This window comes from Chiloscyllium punctatum, chromosome 15 (assembly GCF_047496795.1).
Source record: "Chiloscyllium punctatum isolate Juve2018m chromosome 15, sChiPun1.3, whole genome shotgun sequence".
Taxonomy (NCBI): Eukaryota; Metazoa; Chordata; class Chondrichthyes; order Orectolobiformes; family Hemiscylliidae; genus Chiloscyllium; species Chiloscyllium punctatum.
This window is the reverse complement of record NC_092753.1, coordinates 34,055,282-34,076,364: the sequence shown is the minus strand read 5'-3', so window position 1 is coordinate 34,076,364 and position 21,083 is coordinate 34,055,282. Positions and strand designations below refer to the sequence as shown.

Sequence of the window (21,083 nt, the reverse complement as noted above, 5' to 3'; positions counted from 1 at the left end):
CTCAGAACTTTTAAAATAAAATCCATAAACTCTGCGTGACTTCAGGGGTTGGGAGCATGGTTTTGTTTCTTTTACATCAAAACAATGGTATACATTCCTGCTTTCTATGTCATTTCATCAACAATACATACTTCCTGCTTCCAAAATCTTCTTTCCACATAACTGCTGATTAACCATCTGCCTTTCCTGGCTTCCATGTTAGTTGAAGTTGTCAATGCTGACTTCTCTTCAGACGTTATCCCTCCCTCTTCAATGCAGGCATCATGCTCTTTTTCCAAGTTTTTCTGACCTCACCAACTAGCGTCAATCTCCAATGTGACAGATTTTGTTCAATAAGTCAGAAAATGTGAAGGGAGATGGTGACCACATACCCAGAACATATAGAAAATGTATTTTAGATTTTACAGCAATTCTCTTTGGACTTAATTTTATCAGAAATCGGCTCAATTTTGGTAGATTTCATGGAAGATTTCGCTCTGTGAGCATTTGTGAGCTTTCTCACACTAGCTTCCTAAACCTGCCTCAATAGCTACACGCCAAACCCTGCCTTGTATCATTCCACTTGTGACAGATAATAGTATTGGCCACTTTTGATCGGAGTCATATAGACATTGATCTGGACCCGATATACCGATCACTTCAATGAACTACCGGAACCGCCACCTGGAAGTAATGGGAATTAAGCCAAAAAAATTCCAACCAACACAGTACAGCAGAGCTTCACAGCACTGAGGACGTCACTTAGAAAGGGGATGAAACGTCTGCAAAGCAACTTCCCAGCTCGGCAAACATACCCACAACAATTGCAGCCATCTTTAAGGCACAGCTATGCACACAGTCTGCAGCTGCCCTGCACGGTTCATTTTATTTGCCCCAGAAATGTCACAGAGAGGGTAACTGGTGCCCCACTTTGGCGATGGGGACTTGTGAGTTCTGTGGGATGAGAGTGCACGTGGTTGCTGCCCATGGAACATGCCCTGAGATGCTGATGATGGAGAGCCAGAGGACAACGCACTGAGCATGATTCACCTGGTTATTACTCTGACATGCGTGTTGTGAATTGTCAACATCCAGTTTCTACCTGATGGGTGGGAGAACGGGAAAGTGCATAGCAACAGAGCAAGATGGCACCATAATGAAGACGCTAACGTACATTAATGCATGTTAGTAAATGTACATCGGCCACTTGCCGCTCACTAATGAGAATCTTATCTCACTGTCCAAAACTTAGTTGGAAAATGGGACTTTTTGTATTTGATGGTTGGAAGCTCCTCCCATATGCTTCTTCCAACTTTCTTAGGTCATTCGGTGCCTGGGAAGGTTCCATCCTTTGTGTCTGTATTTTTTTGGTATTACCACATAGTTCCATACAGAAAAATAAATAAAGTAAAAATGTGTGCAAGCATTAGTGAGGTCAGGATGTGTTGAAGTAGTCAGCGCATAGATAATGTTCTGCAAAGGAAATGTTTTTAAAGCAGCTATTCCTTTTGCACTTGAATAAATAGTGAATGCTACCAAAATGATTTAAGCAACATAATCCTGTGATTATGCATTTCTGGGATAGCGCAGTGAATATCAACTTCTGCTTATTTAATTTCAAATCGGATGTCACTTAAATGGTTATTTACTTGAAATTGTACTCCTCATTCTTCTCTTTTGATGATATTGTTTCTTTCTATTTCAAAGTCTTCTACTAATTTTTAGTCTCTTTATTCATGAATAAAGTGTGCTGTTCACAATGCTAACAATTGTCCATAAGGGTTGACAGTTTTCTTGAAAGTACAGGAGTTTGGTCCTGAGGTGGAAGTGGGAATAAAAGCTGGTAGGGGTGTTGGTCATAGAGTCATAGAGTCTTAGAGATGTACAGCATGGAAACAGACCCTTCAGTCCAACCCGTCCATGCCGACCAGATATCCCAACCCAATCTAGTCCCACCTGCCAGCACCCGGCCCATATCCCTCCAAACCCTTCCTATTCATATACCCATCCAAATGCCTCTTAAATGTTGCAATTGTACCAGCCTCCACCACTTCCTCTGGCAGCTCATTCCATACACGTACCACCCTCTGCGTGAAAAGGTTGCCCCTTAGGTCTCTTTTATATCTCTCCCCTCTCACCCTAAACCTGTGCCCTCTAGTTCTGGACTCCCTGACCCCAGGGAAAAGACTTTGTCTATTTATCCTATCCATGCCCCTCATAATTTTTTAAACCTCTATAAGGTCAACCCCCCCTCAGCCTCCGACGCTCCAGGGAAAACAGCCTCAGCCTGTTCACCCTCTCCCTGTAGCTCAGATCCTCCAACCCTGGCAACATCCTTGTAAATCTTTCCTGAACCCTTTCAAGTTTCATAACATCTTTCCAATAGGAAGGAGACCAGAATTGCACGCAATATTCCAACAGTGGCCTAACCAATGTCCTGTACAGCTGTAACATGACCTCCCAACTCCTGTACTCAATACTCTGACCAATAAAGGAAAGCATACCAAACGCCTTCTTCACTATCCTATCTACCTGTGACTCCACTTTCAAGGAGCTATGAACCTGCACTCCAAGGTCTCTTTGTTCAGCAACACTCCCTAGGATCTTACCATTAAATGTTTAAGTCATGCTAAGATTTGCTTTCCCAAAATGCAGCACCTCGGATTTATCTGAATTAAACTCCATCTGCCACCTCTCAGCCCATTGGCCCATCTGTTGAAAAGTGTGGTGCTGAAAAAGCGCAGCAGGCCAGGCAGCGTCCGAGGAGCAGGAGAATCGATGTTTCAGGCATAAGCCCTTCTTCAGGAAGGGCTCATGCTCGAAACGTCGATTCTCCTGCTCCTCGGATGCTGCCTGGCCTGCTGCGCTTTTCCAGCACTACACTTTTCAACTCTGGTGTCCAGCATCTGCAGTCTCACTTTTTCCCATTGGCCCATCTGGTCCAGATCCTGTTTTAATCTGAGGTAACCCTCTTTGCTGACCACTACACCTCCAATTTTGGTGTCATCTGCAAACTTACTAACTGTACCTCTTATGCTCGCATCCAAATCATTTATGTAAATGACAAAAAGTAGAGGGCCCAGCACCGATCCTTGTGGCACTCCACTGGTCACAGGCCTCCAGTCTGGAAAGCAACCCCCCAACACCACCCTCTGTCTTCTACCTTTGAGCCAGTTCTGTATCCAAATGGCTAGTTCTCCCTGTATTCCATGAGATCTAACCTTGCTAACCAGTCTCATGGGGAACCTTGTCGAACGCCTTTCTGAAGTCCATATAGATCACATCTACTGCTCTGCCCTCATCAATCTTCTTTGTTACTACTTCAAAAGACTCAATCAAGTTTGTGAGACATGATTTCCCACGCACAAAGCCATGTTGACTATCCCGAATCAGTTCTTGCCTTTCCAAATACATGTACATCCAGTCCCTCAGGATTCCCTCCAACAACTTGCCCACCACCGAGGTCAGGCTCACCGGTCTATAGTTCCCTGGCTTATCTTTACCGCCCTTCTTAAACAGTGGCACCACGTTTGCCAACTTCTAGTCTTCCGACACCTCACCTATGACTATCGATGATACAAATATCTCATCAAGAGGCCCTGCAATCACTTCTCTAGCTTCCCACAGAGTTCTCTGGTACACCTGATCAGAACCTGGGGATTTATCCACCTTTAACCATTTCAAGACATCCAGCACTTCCTCCTCTGTAATCAGGTCATGGGGGGGGGGGGTGGGTTGTTTTGGGATTGGGAGGTGGTGTTGGTATTATTTCACGACATTGATAGCATATCAATTTACAAACACCATCCTCTGCTTCTGGTCATTTTTTGAAGGCCAAACCAAGATAGGTAGCCAATTTTTAGGGTCACAATTCAAACCCAAAATCTTGCTCTTGGTATCTCATGTGTCAATGCTCCATCAACTCCATACAGGTCAACAAAAGTTTGATTACCCTAATCCCATTTTCCAGCTCTTGGTCCATATCCCTGCAGGCGACTGCAATGCAAGTGAATACCTAAATGCAGTTCAAATGTTACAAGAATTCCTGACTCAACCACTCTTCCAGGCAGTGAGTTCTAGACCCCCATCCTTCTCGGTGAAAAATAAAATTCTCCTCAATTTTCCTCTTAGCCCTCCACCTCTTACCTTAAATCTATTCCTCATGATTATTTGACCCCTCTACAAATGAAAAAAGTGCCTTCCTATCCATGCTATCTATGCCCTTCATAATCTTACAGACATTATCTGGTCCCCTCTCAACATTTGTTGCTCTGAGGAACACAGCCTCAGCCTTCCAATCTTTCCTCATAGCTCAGACCTTCCAATCCATACAGCATCTTGGTAAATCTCCTCTGCACTCTCGCTAGTGCAATCACACTCTTCCTATATTGTGCTGACAGGAACTGCACTCTCCAGCGGTGGCCCAGTCAGCACTTTTATCCTGTTCCAGCATACCTCCCTGCTCTTGAAATCTGTGCCTTGACTTATAAAAGCAAGGATCTAATATTCCTTCTTAATCAGCTTACCTATCCGTCCTGCAGGGATTTGTGGATATAAACATCAAGGTGCCTCTGATCTTCAGTATGTTCCGGGGTTCTACCATTCATGGTTCAATCCGTTGATTTGTCTCAAATACATTACCTCATACTTTTATAGGTTGAATTCTATTTGCCATGTCTCTGTCCAACCGACCAGCCTGTCAATATCCTCCGCAATTTATGGTGATCCACCTCACTATTACCACCTTTCCTATGTTTGTATTGTCTGCAAAGTGAACTTCTTGATCAAAAGTGAACTTCTTCATCACACCATCACACTTACGTCCAAATCATTATTATAGAACACAATTAGTAAGTGAACAGGAATCAACTTTCTGTAGAATCTCATGGAAAAAGACTTCTAGTCACAGAAATATGCCTTGACATCACCCACTGCTTCCTGTCTCTCAGACAATTTTAGATCCCGCGTGTCATTTTGTCTTGGAATCTACGTGCTCTTACTCCACTTGACCAGACTACCATGAGGGATCTCATCAAAAGCTTTGCTAAAATCCATGTTGATCACATCAAATGCAATACCATCATCAACACTCCTGGCTACCTCCTCAAATAATTAAATCAAATTTCTCAAACAGAACATTCCTTTAACAAACCTATGATGATTTTCCCTGATTAATCTGTATTTCTCCAAGTATAGATATTTTCAATCTTTCAGCATTCTTTCTGATAACTTCCCCATCATAAGGTTAGGCGGACTGGCCTGTAATTTCCTGGTCTGTCCCTTCCTTCTGCTTTTATAATGGACAATGTTGAGAGTGTTCCACTTGTGACCAGAGAGGGTTTGAAATTTACTGGCAGTGCCCTTAATATCTTCTCCCTTGCCTCCCTCAACAGCCTGGGATACATCTCACCTGAGCCTGCAGGTTAATCCACTTTTAGGGCTATGAAATCTGGTAGTATCTCCTCTCTCTATGTGCTAATTTCTTCCAACATTTCACAGTCCTCCACCCTGATGTCTATAAATGTGTTGTCCTTTTCTATTGTGAAGACAAATGCAAAATATTTTTCGAGAACTTTTCCCAGCCCTTCCATATCCACACACAGACTGCCTCGATTGTCTTGAATGGGCTCCTCTCTTTCCCTGGTTATTACAGTAAAAGTAGCCTTTTCACAGTTCAGGACTTCGATACCAAACCCAAGCCTTCCTTTTTTATAATTATCCTAGGGTCAATACAAATGTTAATGATTTAATGAACTATGCTAACTCCCCAGTCAACCTGATAGAATTAGTTTAACAAAGAAACACTGACCAGATACTTAACACAATCTACTTCTAATCACAAAGAAATAAGTTCCCGCCACAGGTAAAGAAAACTATAAACTATCAATTCCACTCATTGAAATTGTAACCTCCTTTATAAACCCATACATACACAGACATACAGGCACAGATAAACAAAAACATCTTTCAGTCATCCCATCTAGCAATGTTTGCAAGGCACATTCTGTAAAACTGGGAGCCATTGGAGGCCTCATGGCTGGAAGCGAGCACCCCTGCCAAGGTGCTGGCTTGCAGCACCTCACATGGAGTCCAGCTGGACTTTACATATGATGCCAGATCCTTTGAGCCTGGAGGTTCCCACTGGGCTTCTGGTTCACCCGCCACATGATTTGCTGGGTAACTCACGCAACATCTCGCTTCATAGATCATGAGCTGAAAAGCACGTGATCGGATGAGATAACATGATCCAGGCTCTGGCAGGTATGATGCATTCCAACATGCTCACTCTATACTCTAACTTAAAAATGGAAAACCCCATCTAGACTGTGCAGAAAATGCCAATAGAAAGCAGTCAAGGGCAGGAATTTTGGCCAATTTCTTCCTTTAGCCAAGGCATGGTGAACTCACTACCCCTTGGCAGCCCATCTACCTGCACAGATTATGGATTAAAGCACAGACTTTTGTGTTCTGCATGCTTCAGTATACCACACATATAACACAACTACTCATTGAGCTATTAGGGATCATGTAAATCACTCTGTTACTTAATATAAGTTTTCAAATAATTTTTTAGCAATTCCATTTAGCTTTGTCTAAATCAAACACACAATTAAATAGTCAGTGAAGTAAAGCAATGTTTATTAGTTCCTCAGATTGAATCAGAAACTGTGCTCAATGCTATACTAATTGTCAACATGTAATTGAGGAATTTCACTTACTTTCGCTCTTGTAGCAATGCGATTTCTTTCTGCACTTTGTGGTACTCCTCAGCTATCCTGCAGTGCTGCTGAAACACCAATATAGACTCCTTGGAGTTGAGGCATGGCTGCAGAGGCTGACAAACAAGAGATCAAACTCTGGTGTGCATTAAATTTGCTTTATAGCCAAGTTATAAATCAGATCATGCTAGTGCAACATATTTCTTTCTTAACAAACACTGCCATGGAATTGTAGTTCTCCAGTTCACTGCTTGCTAGATCTCATTTTCAGTTAACCTCTCCAGAAGTGATAACTGGAGGCTGGGCAATTCTTCAAAGCACTTTGAGAAAACTAAAGAGTATCAGGCTAAGCAGCTCTAGGACATACTTCACAAGGGCATTTCCCTTAATTGGAAAACAAAATACACACAGGCCAGGGCTCCTAAGTAGGGAAGAGGGAGAACAAATTATAATAATTAAGAAAATGCAGCAGCATTTGGTATAGTGTTTAGGAACCTCAATATGCAGCTTGAACTCAAAGACACAACGAGTAACTAAGTGCAGGCCAATGGAGTGGAAGGACAACAAATTCAGAGAGATAATCATAACAAACTGTTTTTATACAACTAATTGTAAAATGGCATTGGCAGAAATCCTAGAAGAATCTCTGTCAACTCTCAATGAGATAAAGCAACCTGAAGGAAAGAAACCAGGAGTAAATAAATAGACAAAGAGAAATGGCTCAAAAATATAAATCATGTCTTGTAGGATAGCAAATACAAGATGACATGTTCCAGCAAAATGTCGGTTAAGGTCATGTTCCATGCAGCCATCATAATGAGGACACCCACCCTCACCACCCCCACCACCACAAGGTTTCCAATGCCAATTATATTATGCATCAGATATTTCAGTTCTATCTTCTGCCTACCGGCAAACAAATAATAAGTCGCATGTCAGACAAACTCTTTCAATGGGATTTTGTTTCGTCACTGGACCAGTAATCCAAATCCCAGGCACATATGCTGGCCATGAGTTCAAATCCCAGCATGGCAGATGATGAAATTTAAATTTAATTATTACATTTTGAATTTAAAATGCTTGCCGCATGGTGATTATGAAACCATAGTTGTTTGTTGTATAAACCGACCTGGTTCATGAGTGTCCTTTAGGGAAGGAAAATCTGCCATCCTCACCTTGTCTACATGTCACTCCAGACCCACAGCAATGTGGCTGACTCTAAATTACCAAACAAAATGGTCTGGAAAATCACATAGTTGTATCAAACTATTAAAAAGTTTATCTGCTTTCGGTCATCACTAGCAGCAGAATTGTGTTAAACAACACAGAAAATCTTATGGCCCAGCACATTCCCCAGTCTAGCATCACCTTCAAGCCAGAAGATCAATGCTGGTTCAATGAAAGGTGCAGGAGGGTATCCCAGTAGCAATATCAAGCATGCCTACAAATGACGGATTAACCTAGTGTAGATATAACGACAAACTACTTTCATTTCAAACAGCTGAGATATCATACAATAGATGGAGCAAAGCAATTTGACAACAAGCAAATCAAATCTAAGCTCTGCTGATCTGCCACAGTCAGTCATGAATGGTGCTGGTCAATTAAACAACTAACAGGAGGTGGAGGCTCCAAAAATATTCCAGGCCCTGATAACATTCTGACAATAATACCGAACACTTGTACACCAGAACTAACTGTGGCCCTAGCCAGGCTGTAACAGTATAATAACAACATTGGCATCAGCCTGACAGTGCAGAAAATTGCTCAGATAGATCCTGTTCACTGAAAGCAGGATAATTCCAAACTGGTGAATTACGATGGTATCAGTCAATTCTCCAGTATCAGTGGTAATGGCTGGGGTTGTTAACTGTGCTATCAAGCAGCATTTACAAAGGAATAAGCTGCACACTGACACTCATTTTGTGTTCTGTCAAGGCAACTCAGCTCCTGATCTCATAACAGCCTTCAACCAAGCATGAAGTAAAGAGCTGAACTCCACAGGTAATTGGGAGTTAGGGTTATGATTCTAGCTCCCGTCCAAGTAGAACTGTGGGAGTATCTAAACCACAGACTGCAGCGATTCAAAAAAGCAGCTCACTACCACCTCTCAAGGACCATTATGGATGGATAATAAAATGCTGTCTTTGACAGTGATGCTCAAATCCCATGAACGAATAAGGAAAAACTAACCTGCCTTTGTACTCTGCGCATGATTGAAAAACATTATAGTCATAGAGATGTACAGCATGGAAACAGACCCTATGGTACAACCCATCCATGCTGACCAGGTATTTCAACCCAATCTAGTCCCACCTGCCAGCACCTGGTCCATATCCCTCCAAATCCTTCCTATTCATATACCCATCCAAATGCCTCTTAAATGTTGAAATTGTACCAGCCTCCACCACTTCCTCTGGCAGCTCATTCCATATACGTACCACCCTCTACATGAAAGAGTTGCCCCTTAGGTCCCTTTTATATCTTTCCCCTTTCACTGTAAACCTATGCCCTCTAGTTCTGGAATCCCTGACCCCAGGGAAAAGACTTTGTCTATTTATCCTATCCATACCCCTCATCATTTTGTAAACCTCTATAAGGTCACCCCTCAGCCTCTGACACTCCAAGGAAAACAGCCCCAGCCTGTTCAGCGTCTCCCTATAGCTCAAATCCTCCAACCCTGGCAAAATCCTTGTAAATCTTTTCTGAACCCTTTCAAGATTCACAACATCTTTCCGATAGGAAGGAGACCAGAATTACCCGCAATATTCCAACAGTGGCCTAACCAATGTCCTGTACAGCCGCAACATGACCTCCCAACTCCCGTACTCAATACTCTGACCAATAAAGGAAAGCATACCAAACGCCTTCTTCACTATCTTATCTACCTGCAACTCCACTTTCATGGAGCTATGAACCTGCACTCCAAAGTCTCTTTGTTCAGCAACACTCCCTAGGACCTTACCATTAAGTGTATAAGTCCTTCTGGAATTGTTCTACTGGGCTATTTCATACTTTAATTTTGGCTAAGTTCAAGTTGTACGGATTCTTACTGGAAGGACTATTGAGTGTCCTCATTATAACTTTCTAAAGTACCTCATTAACTACCTTCCCCATCCCTATGGTGTCTCTCACATCTCATTTATCCCCAACTCACCATGCACTGTTTTCAGAACAACTCACCATTCACCAGATATCCTCCATCTTTCAAAGGTCAGTGTGTGTCTGGATAAACATGGGCAATCTGGCATTGCCCCTCACCATCAGTGCAATGACAAAGCAGCACAAGCCACACTGCCCGTTGCAGAGAGCTGGCATGACTGACAGACATCCCTCACGTGTCCAAACTCATTCTCTCACCCGAGTCACTATTTAACCACCAGTACATGCAGTTTACCTGTCTGTACCTACATCCCGCCTAAATACTGTCTCTAGGTCACTGCTATCCTGTGCCCAATGCCCACTGGAGACAAAGCAACTTGTTCACTGCCTGGAAAGGGAAGACCACATACAGGCAAGCAGTCAGACAATTTATTGACAGACAGCAAAAGCAAAAACAAAACTCAAGCCCGGGGACTGAGTGCAAGTTGTACCTTTGACAGACGGTGCAGGGATCCCTTGACAAACTGCAGCTCCCCCTTATGTTAACTGAGGATCAGACCTCACTCAGATCCCAACATGGCCATTTGGTTAAATAAATGTATAGTGTTTGCTGTGCAGGCAGCAGGCGTTAGATTGATGTCTTGGTGCACTTAAAGACACCCCTCACCACTGAACAGATTATTACTGACAAGTAGCCTGTCTGTGCTAAACAGCACAGCGGATAGCTTTTGGCTCTAGCTGAATCACAATGTGCTCACAGTCATAGGGCATCAAGGCAAGGCAAAGCATGGTTGCTGTGAATGTGCAGGTAGGTACTAAGTGAGTGTGCATTGAGAGAGCAAACAACCAGCCCTGAGATGCAGCATAGTTCAATCTGTGAGTTGGTTGCCAGTCCGCGTACATGAGATGAACTTGCAGCAACCTTTCAATGCCAGTTGCCAGTGCACCCTGCAAAGCATTTCTATGTTTCCTCAGTGACCTGCAAGTGGATTGAAGAGGTGGGCAAATGTCAGACACTAACCTCCATGGATGAAGGGCGAATTTAACTGGTGCCCATAGACCATCCTGAGAAGCTGCTTGCTGTTGAGCAACAAGGAAGCTGGTTGCAGCCAGCAGCACGCAGAAGTCACCAGATACCCCGCGATGATTTCAATGTTGAGGACTCTCGACATCTAGCTTGTTCAGCGGTTTTGGTATGATAGGATATAATATTAATACAATATTAATAAGACAAGCTGCATTTTTAGTAAGGTATTTAACAAGTTTCAATCCCTCTTAATTGGCAACTTGCTGTTGCCTAGCAAGAGCCTTGTCTCACTGCTTGCTAAAAGAATAATAGATGCAGTGAGATGCTCCTGACATTGAGTGAGACTTCTAATCACACTCTGCCACAAATCTCGCTGTACTGCATATCACTCAGACCTGTAAAAGATCCCTTTGCTCACTATGCCAGATAAATACCACATAGGCTTTATACATAGTAATTACATTTATTTTCTTGTTCAGTTGTATAGTTCTTTTATTTCCTTACCTGCATTGATTCTTCATGATACTGGATAAGCAATGTTGAGTAGGGTACATTTTAAACAGTGTTATCGTTGCTCACTATCAGTTACTCGAGATTACCTTTATGCTTCTGGGGTTATTCAGGACTATGCTATTTCTATTGCTGGTTCCCATCCTGCAAAGATGAGTCATGATTCTGAATGTGTCAGGAGTGATAGGAAGTAGCTTTTTACAGTTGGCTCAATGATAACAATAGCTTGTATTATATTGTCATTTTACATGTAACACGATATGAACAGTTGATCTAATTCCTGGAATGAATAAAAGAATACTCCTCAGTTTCAGGACTAAGTTTGGTTTCTGGCCTGCTATAACTATTACAGTTGTTGTGGCAAACATTGAGTAATATCCAAAATGATCCAGCATGAGATACATGCATGTATCAGAAACATCAATCACCTCAAAACTTAATAAGATACTTATTATTAATTGGCATCATGATTTATCTAAAGATCTTTTCAGTTGGACGCAGTTGGAGGTGGAAAGGAGAAAGAAGAGATAGGCACAGGGCTGGAGGTCCCGATAACACTGGTGAATGTGAATAATGGTAGGGGGGAGGCATAAAGAGAAAATGGGGCAGGGTCAGATAGAGGAGGAAGGAAGAGAATCAAAGGTGGTGACAGAGGATACCAGAGTCGGACTGAAGCTCAGAATAAGCAGCTATACTGCTGTAAACAACAATAACCTTGCACAAATCTCAACAGAGCAGAGAGAAAGAATAAATTAAGCTGGGAAGAGGGGGAAGAAGGTGGGAAGGGAGGAGAACAGGTCATGAAGGAGTAGAGGTGGAATAAAGGAGAGGAGGCAGTGGAGGTCTATTGTTTGCAAATGAGGATAGCGAACTCTAAATTTGCTGGAATGGCATGTTGCAAACGGAGCAGAGGGATGATGTCAACCAAGATATGGGTCTAAGTGGCCAAACTGAAGGAGATCAGTACGGCAGGAGAATGGGGATCTTCAACATAGGATTCTGGAAACCACCAAGTGAACCTAAGTAGGTACTAAATAAATTGGATTATGAAAGTATTGAGTACCTTCATCCATTTGTAAATAATGTACTGAAAGTATTTCATAATTTGAAATATTTACCACAACTTATCACCTATTGTTGCCTGATGTAAGCCTCAACTATATTTAAAGATTTGCAAGATATTTGTCCATGTAGTAATGCAAAGCTAAAATAACCTGGCAAAATCTTTGTGATTTAGGATATATGAACTTTCTGTTGTAAAATGTTCTATGTTTTTGGCCACTGCTGCTAAAAAATGACAAAACATCTGTCCTGCATCCAGAACTTTGAACATTTTACATTATCTTAACAAGCAGTTTATTATCTTCAGAATTTCCTTCTCCAGAAATTCATAATATTGTACACTAATTTAGATATTTTTGAACTCTGATTTTTATTTTGTAATAAGTGCTGAAGTGCTGTATTTTAAATAACTATGTATGGCTGTTATCTTTAATCGGAATGGCCCATAACTTGCACTAAAATACAGCAAGTGAACAACACATGTCACTATTAATGTGCAAGTTGCTTAACAGCTTCATGAAAAATGGCAACATACCTTTAAGCTACTGTCAGTTCCATTCTCATGCAATCCCGTGTTATAAGAAAATCGTAAAGTAGCAGCACCATTTAAACTAATGGGGCCGGAATCGCCTTATAACCAATACTTGCTTTAAAACTTTGTGCTTTAGAAACAGTATTCCCAACTCATCAATCGTGTGATAGTGAATTTGTATTAATGAAACACACGTTACAGTTGTTCGTCATTTTATTCAGGAAGTAGCACAATATTAGGCATACAGACTCATGGAAAGTTAAGAAAGTCTATTCACTAACAGTGTAAGTATCCTTTTAACTTTGCAATCACTGAAAGTAACCTCTCTAGCCAAGGAAGTGACAATTAAATGTGTAGAGTCTCATGCCTTCCGACTGTGAATTTTTACTTTTTGTTCTCTGATTTTGTTCGCGGATGTGAATTTATCCACTCTTTTTCATTCTCCTTTTCAGCCCCTCTTCTGTTAATTTCATCTTCATTAACTGCAGCTCTAACAACACTCAAGAGGCTTGACACCATCCAGGACAAATCAGCTGCTTGGTTGGCTCCCCATCCACAAATGTCCACTCCCTCCACCACTAACTCTCAGTAGCAACAGTATGTACAATCTGCAACATGCACAACAGAAATTCACTAAGGCTCCTTCCAAATCTCAACTACTAGCATCTGGAAGGACAAGAGCAACAGATACACAAGAACACCATCTCCAAGCCACTTACCATTATGACAAGGAAATATATCATTGTTCTTTCAGTGTCATTGGGTTGGATTCTGTATTTTGTACTGCCTGCTAATGAACACGATCACTGTGTGCAATCAGTGCTGACCGTCCTGCACACTTAAACAAGGGAATGAACAATTGTAAGAGGTCAACATGAGTTAAAAGTAGCCTGATCTACATAAGTGGGAGGTACATTCCGGCTGGAACAGTTACTGCATGTTACTATAGCTGATTCTGACCAGGGTAAAACAGAAAAATCTCACAACTTGGTGCACGAATGGAGACCTTAGTTGAGGAGGTCCTCTACCTGTGTAGGGATGAGGAGGGTCTCCAGATAAATCCTCAGAAGGCAAGAAGCCTTGGTGGGTGGCAAATTGTTGGAATCAAACCTGAGGATCTTGTTGCAGTGCCGCGGACCTCACACAAGCACTCAAGGTCAATGAATACATCTTCAAATATCACATCCCACAACTGCACCAATATAACCCCACACACACGCTATCCAATGCCCCACACCATCACCTGCTGGTAACTTCTTTCAATTGTGACTCCTAACTATCTGACATTGCTTCATTTTATCCTCATACATGTAGTACTGCTGTAAACTTTTCACCACATCTCACATCTTGCACACCACAGTCACTGTGACACTGCCATCTCTTTGGCAGGAATAGGTAGCACATAACTAGAACTGGCAGGGGTTAACTGGTTTGGCTGCAAGTCCTAATTCCCATGGATTAGATGGTGCCCACCATCACTGGAGCAGTAATACATAGGTTTGAGGCCAATGGAATGATAAGGTGATGGTATCCTCATTCCTTCCACATTCCATGTTCCCTTCATCCCACACTCCTTTTGATTATACAAGCTGTACACATTATAAGCATGCATTTGTTGCTATCTCTTCCCTCACCACAACCTTAACTTTGGACTTTCTGCTTTCAGATACCTAAGAAATGCTACCTGATCAGGCAGTGCTGGAAGAACCACAGTAATGATGAAGATACGTCAACAAAAATAATTTAACACTTGCAATCATCAGGTCAGATATTGATATTCTGAGTAATTTAGAAGATAGCTTAGAGCTGAGATGTGTGTATGTTGGGTATATGTGCACTGCAGCCAAGGCAGTGGGAAAGGCAGTTAGATGCAAGCTACCTGGAGGTGAGGTTGCACAGAGTTTCTGCTGCAGAGAATAGAGATGAGCACTTTGGTGAGGATTCAATGGGATACTCTACTGAAGAAGGCTGATGGCTTGATGCATTGTCGGGACTTTCAGTAAGCAAGCCGCTAGTGTCAAGGTGCATGGAGTGGTGCAGGACAATTCTCACGTATGTTTTTACAAAGATCAAAGAACAATATGGCACAGGAACAGGCCCTTTGGCCCTCCATGCCTGTGCCACCACATTTTACCTTCCCATACTAAGTCAGTCTTCACTGATCCCTCTATTCCCTTCCTATTCATGTTTTCATGCAGGTGCTTCTTGAATGCTGCCATCGTGTCTGCATCCACCATCTCCTTTGGCAATTGTTCCAGGCACTCACCACCCTGTGCATGAAACACTTCCCTCACACATCGCTTTTAAATTCTCCCCCTCCCCCCTGCAGCTTGAACCTGTGTCACCTAGTAATTCATCCCTCCACCCTTGGAAAAGGCCTCATATTCCCAATCTATTCATACTGTTCACAATCTTATAAACTTCTAACAGGTTGCCCTTCAAACTCCTGTGTCCCAGTCAAAATAAATCCAGATTATCCAATCTTTCTTCGTAGCTAAAATCCTCCATTCCAGGCCACATCCTGGTAAACTTTTTCTGTACCTTCTCCAAAGCATCCACATCATGCTGGTAGTGTGGTGACCAGAACTGGACACAATATTCCAAGTGTAGCCTCACTAAAGTTCTATAAAGCTGCAGGATAACTTGCCTATCCTTTTTCTCAATGCCCCTTCCATTGAAGGCAACCATGCCATAGGTCTTCTTCCTTTATTTTTGCAGTGTTTATTTCACCCCCAGCACCCATGTGTTCAGGTATGAGACACGGTGAAAGACACAAGGTGCACGAATCTTTATTCAATTTCCACCACCAGGAAGAAAGGAAACATCCAAGTGGCCAGTGACAAGCAGTGCCCTTCACATCAAAGGGCAATGCTGCATGATCAAACAGTGAAGGGGAGGGCAGGGATTAAATCAAAATAGAATTGGACGGGGAAATAATATACTCCACTCCCTGCAGTGCCCACCTCACCCTGAACTACTCCAGGGTGTTGTTGGACACCACGTGCTCCTTCTCCAGGGACACCCGGGCTCTAACGTAACCACGGAAGAGGGGCAGGCAGTCGACCTTAACGATCCCCTCCACGGCCCGCTGCTTGGACCTGTTTGTGGACAGTCTGGACAGGCCTAGGATCAGACCCATGAGGAGGTCCTCAGACCCGCCCACCCCGCTCCGTACCAAGTGCCCGAAGATCAGGAGCGTGGGACTGAAGTGCAACCAAAAGCAGAGAAGGTTTTTCAGAAAATCAAAAAGAGAGTGCAAGCGCCCACATCCAATATATTCATGGTCCACGGATTCCACAGCACCACAGAACAAGCAGTTGGTCTGGCAGTCCGTGCTGCGTGCAGCACCCTCCACCCCAGATCCCCGAGAGAAAGGGGGAGGACTCCCGCGTAGACAGCCCTCCACTGGGGGTCCCCACTGTCCGGTGGTAAATGGGCACACCAAGGTGTGTCCGGCGGTTGATGAGGGAGAAGAGGTGGACGGTGTGCAGCAGCAGTCGATACAGGGCCTGCCAGTTTATGTCCTTAAAAGGGACAAAACTAAAATTCCGGAGGCGGGTCAGGTTGTGGGGCACAGGTTCCTGGGGGAGGTACGGAACCTTGGGGCCAATGTGAAATTCCGTCTGGGCAGCGGTGAGTGCAAACAGGATTCCACCGCACACCTGAGCGTCCTCCAACTGGTGCAATATGTCAGGCCAGAGCACCACCGTTTTAAGGCATCAAATTGCAATGGCCATGAAGTGGACATCTACCGCTGCCCTGCTCGCTATATCCTGCGGCATCGTCCAGCCCAGGCTCCCATCACCCAGCACGTCCCCCAATGGCCTATTTTACTGCCTTATCTACCTGTGCTGCCACCTTCAGTGATCTGTGGACCTGCACACCCAGATCCCTCTGCATATCAATACTCCTCAGGGTTCTGCTAATCACTGTATAATTTCCACCTATATTTGACCGTCCAAAATGCATCACCTCACATTTGTCTGGATTAAACTCTATCTGCCATTTTTCTGCCCACACCTCGAACTGACCTATATCCTGCTGTTTTGTGCAGAGCTTGGAGCTTATGCCTTCCAGAGTGGAAATGGTGGACACCTCCAAGGCACACTCATTGACCTAATGATGTTGCAGCATCTGATGATCAATGTGGCAGCTTCCATTGATGCACATGTACTAACTCCCTCCAACAGTGGGAACCCAGAATGTTGTCAGATCTTCAAACTTCTAACAGCTTCCCTGAAGTTATCATTGTTCAAAGGGACTTACAGGTTCTCACTGCAATCCATCAGTTTGCTCGCTGTCACAATTGTTAAGGTACTGCCCTGCATGGGGTGGGAGGGTGCAGGGGAGAAGGTGGCAATAGCTCAGTTGCACACAAGCCTGCTGTCCTCTTTCCGAAAGGCCGTATGTTTCCTCCCACAAATGCTAGTGTTTGTTTGCCAGCCAGCGAGCCCATCCTGCTGGCTCCTGTGCCAAGCTAAGGCAGTCCAAAACCTGTTCTTCTCACCCAGAAGCTGGTCCACATCACCCTCCAGAGCCATCTGCAGCCAGCTCTGCTGAGAATCAGTAGCACTGATAGCATTATGCACGACCACTAGGACAGGTCAAGATGCACAGGTTGGCACTAAAAAAAATGCACACTGACATTTGTCTTCAAAATGACATAATATGATTCACAAGGTCTGTCCCATTTAGCACGGTGATAGTACCAAACAACACGATGGAAGGTATTCTCAATGTGAAGGCGGGACTTTGTCTCCACAAGAACTGTGCACAGGTCACTCTTAACAATACTCCTAAGGGTTCTGGACAGGCACATTTGCAGCTGGCAAATTGGTTAGGATGAGATCAAATTTGGTCTTCAATCCTGCTGGTTCCCTTACTGCTTACTAGCAGCTATACCCTTTAGGACACCACCAGCTTGATCAGTAGTGCTGCCGCTAAGCCACTCTAGATGGTGGACATTGAATCCTCTGTCCAGAGTACATTTTGCATCCTTGCCACCCTCAGTGCCTCCTCTAAGTGTTGTTCAACATGGAGGAGTACTGATTCATCAGCTGAGGGAGGACAGTACATGGTAATTATCAAGAGGTTTCCTTGGTCATGTTTAAGCAGAATTCATGAGATTTCATGGAATCCAGTGTGAATGTTGAGAAATCCCAGAGCAACTCTCTCCCGACTGTATACCACTGTGTTGCTATCTCTGTTGGGCCTGTCTTGCCAGTGGGACAGGAGATATCTAATGATGGCAATGGTGGTATCTGGGACATTACCTCCACGGCGTGTCTTTGTGAGTATAACTATGTCAGGCTGTTTCTTGATTACTCTGTAAGACAGCTCTCTCAATTTTGGCGCTAGTCTCCAGATGTTAGTAAGGAGGATTTTGCAGGGTTGATAGGGTGTTTTTAACCATTGTTGTTTCTAGTGCCTAGGTCAATGGCGGATGATCCATCCAGTTTCATTTCTTTGTTGAAACTTCAAAGTGATTGATACAACTGAATGGCTTGCTAGGCCATTTCAGAGGTCAGCAGAAGGACCCTTCAACCACACAGCATCAACACTGACTTCAAATCTCCAGTTTCCAAATCTCTCTTCCTCTCCCTGCCTCATCCCAGATGCAACCCTCCAACTTGGCCTCTTGACCTGTCGTACCTGTCCATCATCCTTCCCACCTATCTGCCCCACCCTCCCCACCGACCTATCACAATTACCTCCCACCTGCATCCACTTATCGCCTTCCCATCTACCTTACCCCAGCCCCACCCCATCCCCCTATTTATCTCTCAGCCCCCTTCCCCCTCCACATACCTGATAAAAGGCTTATACCTGAAATGTCGATTCTCCTGCTCCTCGGATGCTGCCTGACCTGCTGTGCTTTTCCAGCACCACACTTTTTGACTTATTTCAGGCGTCACTTGAGAGTCAACCACATTGCTGTGGGTCTGAAGTCACATGTCAGCCAGACCAGGTGAGGATGGCAGATTTCCTTCCTTGAAGGACATTAGTAAACCAGGTTTTCCAACAATCAACAATGGCTATATGGTCATCAGTTTAGTGATAATAGTTTAGTGATAATATTACTAGGCCATCACCTCCCCTTTGCCCCACTGAGATTGCTTGCTAAAGCTACCTCATTACACATCACTATATCAAAAATAGGCTGTTCCTAGGTAGGTTGTACAATGTACTGCTTGAAAAAACAATACAAGTAGATGCCTAGATCACCATGCCAATGGTCTATCCTACTATACTTTGAATGACAGCATAGCTTTAAGTCATCAGAGTCATCAGCCATGCAGTTAATGGATGAGGCTCACAACCCAGTATCACATTTCTGCTCACTGTGTGGCTTAAACGCAGATAACATAATGGACTGTTGCAGAATCCAATATTCCTGGCAGGTTACCAAGTAATGACTTGCATGATTTCACAAAGCCAGAGACTGCTGGATCCTGGGGCAAAGTAATTCTTGTCCAATTCTGGTTGTGGTATTTGGCCCAGTCGATTTGAGACATCCACAACACGACGTATTTGCAGTCAATGATGACCTGCCCCACAGGGAAGGTTGCTATCCTTGCAGTGCCACGCTCATCCTGCCTGCTGGCTTATGGCAAGAATGAATGAGATAGAGTCAGTTCCCTTTGATTTGAAAGAGTTAGTGACTCCCCTTACACAATAGGAGATAGTTAACTATAAGATGGCGCAAAATTCTCTCTCCCAGTAATGCTCCAGTAATCCAAGGAGAACACTAACTAATGCCCCCACTTTTGAGAGTCAGGACAAAGTCCTTCAGTACTTCCTGCAGATGTAAGCAACTTTCAAAGACTTTAGATACCATCGGCCACTTGTACTTGACAGTAATTGCTAGTAGAAATAAAGAAGCAACTTACCTAAAAGCAGTTGATGATTGCTTTAAAAAGAACTTGAGGTGGGGGGGTGGGGAACATTCCAAAGATTGCCATTAACAGCTGACAGAGACATAAAGTTTTTACAGCATGGAAAGACGCCCTTCAGCCCATTGTGTCCATGCTGGTGATCAATCATATATATCAACTGCCATGGGGTGGCAAGGTGGCTCAGTGGTTAGCACTGCTGCCTCACAGCGCCAGGGACCCGGGTTTGAGTCCCACCTTGTACGACTATCTGTGTGGAGTTTGCACATTCTCCCCGCGTCTGCGTGGGTTTCCTCTGGGTGCTCCGGTTTCCTCCCACAATCCAAAGATGTGCAGGCCAGGTGAATTGGCCATGCTAAATTGCCCATAGTATAGGTGCATTAGTTAGGGGTAAATACAGGGTAGGGGATAGGGTCTGGGTGGGTTACTCTTCAGAGGGTCGGTGTGAACTTGTTGGGCCAAAGGGCCTCATTCCATACTGTAGGGAATCTAATCGATTCTAATCCCTTTTACTAGCACTTAGATTGTAGCCTTGTATGCGTTGGCATAGACCTTTGGTTAGTTCTAGATTCTAGAATCCCTACAGCATGGAAGCAGGCCATTTGGCCCATCAAGTCACACCAACTCTCTGAAAAGCATCTCACGCTATCCCTGTAACCCCACATCTTCCCCATGGTTAATCCACCTAGCCTGCACATCCCCAGAAATTTAGCATGGCCAATCCACCTAATCTGTATATCTTCAGTCTGTGGGAGGAAACCGGGGCACTCGGAGGAAACCCGCGCAGACAATGATGACCTGCCCCACAGGGGCATTTCCACACAGTCACCCAAGGCTGGAATTGAATCCAGCTTCCTGTTGCTGTGAGGCAGCAGTGCTAACCACCAAGCCACTGTGCTGTCATGACTTATCTACTTCTACCATCCTTATAGGCAGTAAGTTCTAGATTCCCACATACTTCTGGGTGAAAAATCTTAGCTCTAATTGCTTATCCATCTCGGGCTCCTCCTGAGATTCCCAGGTGAGAGATACCTGTCTTCAGCCAATTCAATTTGTTCCAAGTGATATCAAGAAATGGCTCAGCATACCAGCTCTTGAAATATTTTGGCTCTGACGAGAACCAACAGTGTTGAAGACTCGTCCTTCAGAGTTAGATGCATTTATGGTTAAATTGTCCTAATACAGTTGCAACGCTAGCATTTGTACAACAACATGGAATTTGTCTGCTGGTTAAAGAAAGGACAAAACCAATCCAGCTA

General features: G+C 43.8%; 1 protein-coding gene across 12 annotated transcripts in view; it reads right to left on the bottom strand.

Annotated features, from left to right (window-relative positions):
• Positions 1-21,083, bottom strand: part of map3k7cl (map3k7 C-terminal like) — a 79,192-nt gene that overhangs the window by 18,025 nt on the left and 40,084 nt on the right. For 9 of the 12 annotated variants that reach the window (XM_072584955.1, XM_072584957.1, XM_072584951.1 and 6 more), the window contains one exon: positions 6,699-6,814. In XM_072584955.1, the coding sequence (XP_072441056.1) occupies positions 6,699-6,814 (116 nt within the window). Of the gene's footprint in view, positions 1-6,698; positions 6,815-10,821; positions 10,973-21,083 lie in introns of all 12 variants that reach the window. The other 3 variants (XM_072584959.1, XM_072584960.1, XM_072584958.1) reach the window with 1 other exon arrangement.